The 12,828-nt window shown below is 33.9% G+C and overlaps 1 protein-coding gene across 1 annotated transcript in view; it reads right to left on the bottom strand.

The window, feature by feature from the left end:
- Window positions 1–12,187, bottom strand: part of dctd (dCMP deaminase) — a 44,022-nt gene extending 31,835 nt beyond the window's left edge. The window contains exons 1-3 of the mRNA XM_056472108.1: window positions 12,040–12,187; window positions 4,462–4,573; window positions 224–359 (exon numbers count right to left, since the gene is read on the bottom strand). Coding sequence (XP_056328083.1) covers window positions 224–359; window positions 4,462–4,573; window positions 12,040–12,080 — 289 coding nt within the window. The 5' untranslated portion in view covers window positions 12,081–12,187. The remainder of the gene's footprint in view (window positions 1–223; window positions 360–4,461; window positions 4,574–12,039) is intronic.
- Window positions 12,188–12,828: the final 641 nt, after the last annotated feature.

Here is a 12,828-nt window from a genome sequence, read left to right as displayed (position 1 = left end):
CGCAGGTGAAAACTAATGCCACCATGTGCTCAAAAGAGCATACACATCTCCGCACTGTGTTAACAGACACCATGTGCTGCGTCCACAGTCTGAAATCTAAAAAGCCTCTTCTGCAAGTGTTTAAAGTTGCTGTGCGCTGACCTTTCTGTGCGTTTTGTGTTTTTTGGCAGAGTGATTGATAATTATGGGTAATTGACTGAGCTAGTTCAAGCACAGAACTCACCATAGGGGTATTTGGTGTCCAGCTTGTTATCAGCACTGCGAGACCAGGGTAGCAGGTCATCGTCACAACCATTGGGCATGCCATTGTAGCCAATACCCACTATCTTGTTCTCTTGATTCACGATACAGGCGCCAACCTAAAATTAAAAAGAAGGAAATGTTATTTTCCAATAGCAGCTTTATACCAGCATAGGAGTTCAAAAAGTACATAGTGCAGACAATAAGAACATAAATAAATAATAACATAAATAAATAATAACAAAAATTAAAAAACAAAAAAGAAAAATTGAATTAACAGAGTGCAATAAGTAGAATTTAAAGGTGGTTCTAGTGGGATATGCTCTTGTGTCTGGTTATTTTGGTACACAGTGATTTTTAACACTGGCCAGAGGGCAACAGTTCAAAGAGAGCGTGGGCTGGGTGTGAGGGGTCCAGGGGGATTTTCTTAGTCCTTTTTGATGGCATTAAACATGGCGAACTACTGTGGCCAAAATATGAGGATTTAAAAATACTTTTTTTGATCCTGCTGTAAAATATTGCCAAAGCAGGAGCTAAAATTAGAATATTTTTGCATGGCTTAGTTTAAACGTCAAAAAACCTGGCTTAGTGTTAAAGATTTTTACTACTGGTCCAGTCAAGCCAGTTGCTTAGATGTTCACTTGTTCACAAAATCTTCAACTGATATGAATGAATTAACAAATGAATAAATAATATATATTGTTTAAATAAATAAACAAATAAATATTTTAGACACTTATGTAATTTACTCAAAGATTTAAATAAATTATGCCATGTAGCTCTTTAATAAATAATCACACTTCCTAATTTAATTTTTAGCATTAGAGAAGAAACTACTCACCTAACTTATAGAAAAGTCAACTGAACAGTCAATAAGCAGCAAAACACAATCAGTAACACAACTAAACGCAACAGAATAAATATGCAATTGGAAACAGTGCTTTACTTTCCTCAGGTAGGTCTAATATTGATGTTAATGACTGCTATTGCTTTAACTGTTTACTTTAATTTCAGACTTAGTTTTAAAGTCAAGTATTTTGTTTTAAAGAAGGGTATTTTATGTTATTTGACAAACATTTAGCCTATTCATTAAAGCACAAGAAAATGCATGTATAGATATAGCTAGGGATGCAATGATTATAGATTTTGCTAGTACGATTATAGTCTGCAGGACGCATTCACGGTTATCACGATTATTATGCATTCAATAATATCAAAACACTACTAGCTTAGTAAATCACATGAAAACAGTTTATATTGCTGCTCAGTAACCAATTAATACAGCATATAATAATAATAATAATAAAAAACAAACAATAGTCCATTTCTCTTTGGACTTAAAAATAAGTTTTTGGCATTAAAACAATAAGTAATAATTTTACACTTAAAATAAATGACAGAACAATAAATAAATGAAAGAATGTAAAAAATATATACATTTGACTAATGCAAATCAAAGCTACATATTAGCTAAGTATTTTGCTTTTAAGGGGCCATAAAACCCCCCCTCTTTCAGTTGAAGTCTTTCTCCGAATTGTTTAAAAAAATAATTTAAAATGTACGTGGATTGCTGCAACAATTTCATACATACAAAATTACAAGATAATCATTTAATCACTATAAATGAGGAGTACTTTTCCTCAATCCTCGGGTCTGAATGCAGACACAGTGGATAGCAGTGCAGCAGGTCTCTTTCCTTGTCTATTCCAACCATAAGCCCTGCCGGAAATCCGGAGAATTATAAAAATAGGCGAACACAGCAGCATGGATAGGGGATGTGTCTGAATGGTAACAAACTCAACCTAGTAAAAGACAAAGTCCACCATTCTCAAATTCTCATACAGCTCTCCCGACAAAAATGCTTGCTGCAAACTAACAGCTTTGCTTTATCGGCCCTGACAGCATCACGGGGAAAAACATGCAACAAACCCTATGAATCATGGAAATAAACACATAACGTTATGACCCTTCATAAACGGCTAAATTCTGCTTGCCATTCACGGACGCGGTCTCACCCAGTCATTTGGTCTCAGAGCTTGGCAGGTCTGCTTTGCCTTCGGAAAGCTCGTGCTCACATGAATAATTAAGAAGCAGGGTCTTCTCATAGGACAAGAAAACTCTGCTATGAATGATAATGAGAAACTGACACATTGTCACTCTCCTAGCAGATTTGCGCTACATCACCGATTTTGATCCTGCCCCAAAAATTATTTTAAACACGGAAGATGAAATTAGCAGACAAAAGCTCAAAATTATCCCGTTTTTAAAGTTGACAGGTGCTAACGTTGTCCTAAATGATGCTCAACACACAAATCTCTTATTTTATTTATTTATTTATTTTTTTTTTTTTTTAAGTACCCGAGGGTGTCTTGAACTTTAAAAGAGAACAAATGTAGGCTGCTGAACCTCTGTCTGAAAGGCACTTTTGATCAACAATATTACAAAATTGCCATTTTCGTTTTGTATTTTTTTCTCTTTGGATTAGAAGTGTGTAAATTCCATACAAAGTATGAAGCTCACCGGTCAGTTCTTTTCACGTGACTCGCGGTGCGCTCACACTATTCTTTCAACTACATGCGCCTGGAAACCGTAAGCATGTCGCATAGCAGCCAATATGTGCACGCAAGCCACGAGCCCCCATTGGAAATAGCTAACGTTCGCACAAAAAAGCGGTATATGTGAACAGCCTGTAGTTTATATCCTCAGCCATAGTTAATCTAGCGTGTGTGCGTATTCGTCTCGGTGTACAAGCTCGGAACTTTTGAACTAGTGCACAGTTGACACAACTTTGTTTAGTTGCAGAAGTTTTGTTCTGTGCAGAAATATGAAGTTGAGAAGCCTTTACGATTAATTAACTGTGACAAATTAAAGCGCAGTCACAGTGAAACCGGTTAATCACTTAGATACGTCTCATTTTAAATATGTCAGTATTGACAAATATAGAAATATTAATACTTTCGACCACACTAGTGGCTACATTTAGCATTTTGTTCTATTGACATTCATTCAAGCACATGCCCAACACGAGAAATGCCCAAGTTGAATCAACTCTGACTTACAACTTCACATCATTTGAAGATGTGTGACTAAATAAAAGACTAATAAGATATGCGACTGTCAAGTTATGACCTCTCAGTTGAAATTAAACCATTAAATTAATTATAAAATTGTAGAAAATCTTGCATACGCCTATTGTTACGACCCACTAATTTGAGGCACAATGTAAAGAGATCAAGCAACAAAATACAATGAATGCAAATTATTTATTATAAACAAAACTAATATTACAACCATCAATCAATCAAACTAACAAACATCTAGGGATAGTAACGAAAATGAAAAACTTTAAACAAAACTTTAACTACATAATAAAAATAACGCAAAACAAAACCAAAAGGTTAATGAGTCAATGAGATGGTAGGACATGAGGACACCTGAGTAACCACACCATCCTCTCCCAACTACCACAACAACTCTTATATACACATTTACACAACCTATTAATGATTAGTAACGCAGTCATCCAATCAGGATCTGCCACATTCTCCTCCAATAAGGTCTGGAGACTTGGGATCGTTACACTATTCTGTAACCAGATACACCAAGTTCTTGTCCAGAATTGCTAGAAAAACAAGAGACTCCTGACAGAACCGGAGTCAATCACCTGATGTATTACAGTATGTTCCATCCAGCAAGTGCCATCAAATTCATCTGATGCAATATGATGGATCGCTGTCAGCATGAGTGAGTGGGGAAGAGGCTGACAGCACCCATATCTTGGCTCACCAAATTCTTTTCTCATAGATATGCAATTCAACTTTGCGCCTTTAGGAGTAATAACAGATGCATGCATGAGCTGACCGAGGATCATGCCTGACTGAACTTCAATATTGCACTTAAATATTGTGAGTGTTTATATTGGCCAGCAGGTCGTTGCACAGCAGGAGAGCTCGGAAATCAGAATATGTTCTTAAAGTAAATGGAGCGGATAAGAGGCCTGTGTCCTTTGATCAAAAAAAGCTGTAGGGTGTTTGAAGATCTTTGAGGTATTGTAGCACTGGATTGTTCTGAGGTTTTTTCAGGGTAATAGTAATGAGGATAAAATGGTTTAATGGGAGGAAATTGAAAGAAAGATGTTGTAAAACCACTAAAGATATCCCATTTCATATTGGAAATTATGTCAACATTTCATATTAACATTTGGCAATTTATTTTGTGTACCTGAGAATTGGGGTCCTTGCTTCTTTGTGCTGATAAAAAGGCAACAGCCATGAAATACTCAGGCCACTCCAGGTAGTCCTGTCTCTTCTTTGTCAGGCATTCACTGTGATTTCTGGTGGGTTATAAAACAAATTGATAAAATACACTGAAAAAACACCTGCTGCCATGTGAACATAAAAATCCCAGGTGTTAAAAATATAACAAATTTATGGCAGAAATCATACATTTAAAAAAAAAAATCCAAAAAGTTTATTGCAACATTAGAACAATGCCGTGCAGCCATATTTAGAAGTTTCTAATTGAAAATATGCACTTTTTTTAAACCTCAATGGTAAGTTTAGCAGTTTAGATTTTGCATCAAATGGATTCATATGATCAAATAAATTTCTAAATATATTCATTTATGAAAGAAATAGTGCAAAAGGATACCGTTTACCTAAAATGGAAAGCTGTTGTAATGATTCAGCTCTATGATTCAAAGGTTTTCTGTCCATAAGATTTTTCCATTTGGAAAGAAATTGATAAAAAAATTAATAATTTTATTCTGGAAGAATGCATTAAAAGAACCCCAAAGTGACAATAAAGACATTAACAACATTACACTAGTTTTGTTTTGTTTTTGAATAAAGGATTTTTTGAACATTGTATTCAAAGAATAAGCAAAGTTGTTTTCAACATTAAAATTAAGAACAAATGTTTATTGAGAATCAAAACATATTCATAATTATCAAACATGTTTCTAATTATACTGAAACAGAAAATTAATACATTTAACTCATATTTTAAATTTAAATTTGCCTCATATTTTAAAATAATAAATGAGGCGATTTTTTTCCCAATGATTTATGGTTTGTTAAGATTTGACAGTATTTGGTCGATATACTTGTATTTTAATATTTGGAACCCAATTGTTAAAAATTTTAAAAATCATCTTTAAAGTTCTTAGCAACGCACGTTACCAATCAAAAAAATATTTTGATACATTTAAGGTATAGGAAATGTAAAAAATGTCTTCATGCAACACAATCTTTACTATGGCTGCATAGTAGATATTCTGCATAGTGATATTTGAAAGATTTGTCATTGCAATATATATTTTTTCTCTGCAATACATATAAGACTTAAAAAGCTATATTTGGAAAACCAACCATTTAGATTTACTGGGATGATTTTGTAGGAGTGATGCAATTTATTATATAGATAATAAACAAACTACAGGCATTAATAAACACAATGGAGCAGATATTAAAGTGAAATAAACACTGCTTTGTGGTTTTCTAGGAAGAGTCTAACAGTATTCGGGTACAGAAATTATCTTCAGAAAATTATTCAATAAAATGAATCTTTATTAAACTTCTTTATGCACTATTAATACGTTTTGAATGCTCATACAGACACAGGCCTTAAAAAGTGGAAACCTGTGGTTTCTGGTCAAATATAATCTCCACTCAATATTGCATATCTTGTGATGTGACTATTGCGGACGCACACGTTGCGATATCGATGCTTAAATTATATATTGTGCAGCCCTAATCTTTACTTAATATTCTAATAATATTGACTAAAAAATCAATATTATGATCAAATATGTGTGTGTGTGTGTGTGTATCTACATATAATTTATTTTTTTTTTGGTTTAAAAATGGGAATTATGTGCAAGAAAGCTACAGTTTTTAAAGACCAACATTTACAGTAATCCATGCAAAAAAAATGTTTACATAATAAATGCTGAAAATAATTGCATTAATCAACATCATTATTCATGAAATCATAAAGCATTCTTTTTCATGATTATATTATCAATGACAATTTAAAAGAACAAATCAACGTTTGTAAACTTATAAATGTCTTTACTGACACTTCTTATTGTATATTACCTGAATTCGTACGGATCACAACCCACGGTTTGGAACACACGTGACCCGTGGATTAATTTTTTATTTGTAGATTAATCCTAAATTTGTAATGATCGCAAAGAGATCGCCTCTTGCATCATTCAAATCACATGTACAGTATAAAAGCATTTAGGCTTTCCTGTAAAATATAAAGATTATGGAAAAAGTTTAGGTGGATTATTCGGCATGTGGTGGGTTTCTTAGGTTATTAAAGGTGTATTCTGTCAATATTGTTTAGCCTGCATTAATATATTCAGAGTAAGCTGCATGTTTAATCAACAAAGAAAAGAAATCAAGATCTCAACAACCACAAAACATAAATTATAAAATGATGGTGATTTGCATATGCTTAATTTTACAAATTGCTTCATTTAAATCTGGGTTGAAAAAACACATAAATTAAGAAAGAGATTCAGTTTTTAGTCTTTGAGGTAGTTATGAAGTTACAAACAGTCAAATAACACGGAAGTACTGGGATAACAGTTTTTAGATTAGATAAAACCCCTGAGGGTTATGGTAATGATTAAAATCAAGAAGTGTTGTTGTTGCAATTCCATTATTTAACCAGTAGGTGGCAACAACTAGCCATCTAAAAATATGCCATTGAATAATTCTTCAAATATGATCCATCTAGCAATAAAACATGAAGTTTTATGAGTGAATAACTGAATCATTTATTGAAAATGAGACTAAAAATAAACATGGGCTTTCCAAATTATAATGTTAGATTAGCGTGATCGGCAACAGTAGTAGTAACAGGGATTTATTTCTCAGTACTGAATATTTTACAATTTATTTTTATTCAGCAGATTATTTCTTCATTTTATTTTAAATAAACTACAGCTTTTAAGTTCTGTTTATTGAAACCAAAAGTGTCTTGCAGTACTGTTTTTGTAATAAATGGAAAGCAAATTACATTTGTTTCCTGCCCTTTTGGGCTGATCCGAGGCCAGTCATCCATATTTGAAAAATCAATGTTAGCTGATCACTTACCAAGTGTGACAAAGAGCTTCCCAATAGTATAGAACTTTCCTATTGTCTCGGCTCAATACTACATCTTCACTTATGCTAATCTTAACAATGGCATCCCTGACGCCCTAGCGATGATGGTCCCCATGTGTGAGAAGCGTACTGACAGACATTATCATCAGATGCTTTTCCTCCAGGGCTTTCCATTTCAGCTTAAAGTGATATTACACCTTTCGCAACACATCTCAGTGCCTGTCTTTGAAATGCATGGGGATTTATGTGTGAACATTTAATGGACCCATCTGATTTGACTCATACTTCTTCCTAATGTCTCTGGTGAATCTGCCTTTTTTGAGCAGCTGTCAGAGCAGGTGTGTGTGTCATAGAGAAAGAGTCTAATGGTTGAATACTGAAGGTTGATGATCTGAAGCTAATGGGCAGCGCAGTGAGACAAAGCTGAGAAAGTCATTATACAGTTGTAAAATGTGTAGTTATCTGAAATCCATTCGACAAATATAAATGAATGACATGGGGTTTTGAAAGTTCCTTTTAGATCTAATGTGATTTGATTATGATTAGAAGAAAATGTCACTGACTAAAGATTTTGTTCTGTGCCAATGGTGAAGATGCCACACAAGGCCACAAGAGGGCATTAATCATTCCTACAGCTCAGGAAAGACTCATTTAAAAGACTACTTCATTGTTATTATCAGTTCTTTGGGTTTACCATTTAAAAAGTGCATGTTTTTAGAATAATGGTCATTTGTGCTTTATTTTATACTGATATTTTGTCATCAAATTGTCAAATGGGATCCTTAATGGTTGTAGTTGAGATAAAGTATATAAATGTACATGCATGGCCGATACAGTGCTCAGCATAATTGAGTAAACCCTATTTTGAAAATGAATATTTGTATCAATTTCTCAGTGAATATAGGCAATGTATTTTGGTGCATTTAAACAAAAGAGATTTATTTATTAAATTAATATTTTAGTCACCAAACACATTTAGAAATAGAAAGATAATATGATTAAATTCAAGAAAAATATTGCAAAAAAAAAACTACAACCGTAAAAACTTTTCCTCTTTTTTTTAAATTTGTGTTTAATATTTTTCTATAACATATAAATTTGGGTGTACTAGTTTTTGGACTGTTATCGTAAGTTATTTTGTTAGATAAACTCCAGATTTGGCTTTAGCACTGACTAATCTAATGTATATGCACAAATATAATATTGTATAGCTTCTTATTAAAAATATGCATTTAAAAGATAGATTTGTGAGAGGTGTGCTTATACATGCTGAGCACTGTAGCATACCTGTCAACCCTACCGTTTTCCCGGGATTCTCCCGTATTTAACAGTTCTATCCCACTGTCATCCCGTAAAGGTACTTTCCCGTGTTTTTTATCTTTCTGTGAAGAGCCGATCCTCCCTATATGCAACCCATACCACCAAACGACCAGGGGTCGCCCCTTGCTCTTAAATGTGAATCTGTACGGAGCTTTCATTTCATTTAGGAATGAAAACACTTTGAATTAAACATAAAAACGCCACGATTGCTTTCCTTTTTATTACAGGCGCCGTTGCCCCTATGCAATCCTCAAAACAGTCAGTTCATGTAACTATGCATGACTGTCAGCTGATGCGCTCCATAGTGATAAATAAATCACTATCACTGTTTCCCAAGCAGATTCTCTACGCATGCGATTTGATGTGGAGCTCAAGTGGACACTGGGGTTTTTTTGGGTGCGTGTTTTAACAGACATATACACGTCATCAGCGGTTAATTCCACTGTGGCGACCCCAGATTAATAAAGGGACTAAGCTTAAAAGAAAATGAATGAATGAATAATAATAATAATAACAACATCTAGACATGTCGATCTCGTTGGGTTTTCTTTTAAACACAACAAATTTTGTCTTAAATGAGCATAAACAGTTAGGAAAGCAATCAAATGCTTGCATTATAGATCCGTGCATTTTTAAAGTGACACCGTTATTTAATGTATACAGAATGTTTAAATTATACAGTGAAGAAAAGATGAATGAGATTTGATAACTTTATTCAATTTCTTTATAATAGCTAATAATTTTAATGATCTGAACTCTTTGCTAAATAATAATTATATCCCTTGTAAATAATTTAAAAAAAAGCCTATTACTGACCGTTTCAGCAGTTTATTTACAATGAAACAGCTCCAGATGAACATATTTAGTGTTTTTTTTTATCCCTTATTTTCTCATCCTAATGTTGACAGGTATGTTGTAGATTTTCCTGACATTAAAATAGGATCCAAATTTTGAGGCTCACCACAATGTGGCGTAGAAGTGCGGTTTCCCACCCACCGAATTGAAATGACAGCTGCGTAACAACAGGTCCCAGTAGTAACGCGTATAATCATATCAACAAGACAGGACATGCGCAAAGCAACTGGGATTAAAAGATCTGTTTAGCTCTCTGTGATCATTAATCATCATCATCAAATGTGTTCAAGAATGAGTTTTACAAGTTTAAAACGTTTGTAAAACAGTGCATGTGTGTAACGAATTACAGCGATTTTACAATTTTTTTCACCACAGCCGCATGTCAGTACAATTATAAAAGAAGACACTTCAATCCTGGTTTGTGGATGTTAAATCAGGTTCATTATGTACATTAACATACGGATATCCATACAGCAGTGGATATTAACATGTATCTGGTTACATTTGCCGAGCAAAAACAGTGTAAAATTAAACGCACGCGCAGTCTGTCCACTGTGTGAGTGAACATTGTAACGACATTGTGTTTGACTCTTCGAAAGGCTTGAATTAACTCCACAACAAATATATCAAATAATCATTGGGAAAGTTCTGTTTTCTCTGTTCTGTTTTCCCCCAGAAACTATTGTAAGGCCCTCCTCCACATTTTATCACTAATATAAGTTTGCCGTAAGGATGACAAAAAATAGCTTTTAAACAAACAATATGTTTATTACGATATCTAGATAGGTTTATGCACAAATAATAGCCTACTGTAAAATATAAAAGCAGGACATCAGTAGGCCATTTGAAAAACATAAGCCTTTGCTCCTTGCGGTCAAAAAAAATGCTTGTCATGGTATTGGAGATGAGTCATCTGCAAATGTCTTCTTAATTAGGACGGCCTCATGCATTCGTCAGCAAGAACTTTGCTGTGGCTGGGTCAGGGACCCTTTATTTCGAGAAAATGGAATAAAACCATAGATCAGGTAACTATCTTGGTATTTCCTGCATTTCGTGTTTCCAGTATTGCTAGTGCTGTGAACCAAAACGTTTAAAGTTTCCGTACCTGGGTCCAGTATGCTTACTATTGGCTGCTGAAGGCGAATCAGTGAGACTCAGACTTTTTTCTGAAGGACAAATTGCAAATGTGTCCGTTTTTTGGTCAGCCAGTGGATGAAATAAACTAAGGCAACATGATCATTCTACCAATCGTCCACTGCCAAATTTTTTTTAAAAATATGACGTTACCCCCCACAGAGCTCACTGAGCCCCCCTTGTGGGCCGGGACCCCCCTGTAGGGAAACGCTGGTTTAGAGTTTTTAGAAAATGAGAATAGGTAAATATAAAATACTCAGCCCTTATATAGTTGAGTTAAAGTATATGAAATGGAAATGAATATTTGCAAAGACAGATAGATATATAACCAATATCTAAGGTCTGAATACATTGATTACTATTATTGGCCAATTGTCTTTTTTTAACCAAATGAATGATCAAAATTAGAGTGTTCTTCAAAAACAGATTATTGTCATAATAAAGACATTTAAAGCTGTAGTGTTTGAATTAGTATATTCAACAATAAGACACAAATGAACATTTTACTTCAAATCCAGTAAACCTATTATAACTTTAAAGTAGCATTTATTTCTTTACAGAGCTGGATTTTCATGGATGGAAGAATTAAAGGAGGGGTTCAAGCATCAAAATAATAGTGCTATTATGCAATTTCTTTTTCAACACATTTATAACAATTGAGAAGATAAATGGATGGATGGATAAATGGGTAGACAGATATTCCTTCATATACATATACACACACACATATATATATATATATATATATATATATATATATATATATATATATATATATATATATATATATAAATACACATACACATACACACACACACAGCTCAAGATAAGTATTTTTAAACCAACTAAAATAAATTATATTACATTAGATTATAATATATCAAATATATTTAATCTGTATTGGTAGAAACAGTATTTATAAATATTAATATGTCTGCTATGAAAAATGAAATTATTTCAGCCATATTTTCAGGTTTTATTTTATGATATGTTTTATGACATTTCAAATCACTTTGTTCGCATTCAATTTCTTCGTTAACTATGATTTTATGTAAAATCAGCTTCTTTTTTTTTCAATTTCATGTGATGCTGCCACGGTGTCACCAAAATCGTTCACCCTCGTGTCAATTCGTCTTTTTCAGTAGTTACATTTTGACTAAATCAGCATAAACAGTTAATACATCAGTTTATGAAATCTTACAGGAACAGTCAAACTGATCCTGCTACTGTCAGCCAGCGTGCAGTTCTTGTACACTCGATGCAACTCAAAATATTAAAAACATTTTTCATAAACACAAACCCAATGCTGGGTTACTACCAAGTGCTGACAATGACTTTCATCAGTATGTCAATAAATAAAACACGTTCTTACCCGTTGAGTTGCACTATTTCGTCCTTTCCTTTGACATCCATGGCTTATTCAGAAAATGTAGCTTCTGTGCTCACTTAAATTCCCTGATATGGCTTACAGCTATGCCCAGATGCGAGGCTAAACAGAGGAACTTCCCGCGAAAAAAAAGTTCAGCCCACCCCTGTTCCGGGTTTAGACGAGGTACATTGGCGCCATCTGTAGGTCATTGTGCACATTGCAGTGTGTTTTTATGTTTTCATATTACAGTCTTTTTACATTTTGATAGGCTACTATACATTACACGCTTGTTTTGCCTCAGGTGAAAAGCAAGAAAAGATCATTAAGATCATTTGGGTGAATTTGGGTAACCCGAGACATTAAGTAATCTGGGACACCTACGCTTATGTGTGTTTATTTCTGTTCTAACTAAATTTAGTCAACAGGACTTTTATTATAAATTTAGCAAGGACTTCATGTGAGTGAAATCACATGACTTCATTTGGGGGATTCCCAAGAGGGGCTGTGGGGGGTGGACAGGGCACTTGTCATTCAAGAAGCTCTCCTATGAATTGGATGACAAGGTCAGTGAAGCAGTACTGTGACTAGACTAATTTTAAGGACATAAACCTGTCATAAATTAGATAATGTTCTCTGTTGTCAAATTATGTTTGTGATCTATTCAAGTAACTAGATATGTATTAAAGTTTTGAAAATGTAGCATTTTTTGGTATCCCATTGTCAAATATGGTTGAGAATGTAGGACGGCATGATTTGGGTAATTCTGGGACATACTTCGATTGGGAGAGATAT

This window comes from Danio aesculapii, chromosome 1, assembly GCF_903798145.1.
Source record: "Danio aesculapii chromosome 1, fDanAes4.1, whole genome shotgun sequence".
NCBI lineage: Eukaryota > Metazoa > Chordata > Actinopteri > Cypriniformes > Danionidae > Danio > Danio aesculapii.
Note: the sequence above shows the minus strand (reverse complement) of the source record. Positions and strands in the feature narration are given on the sequence as shown.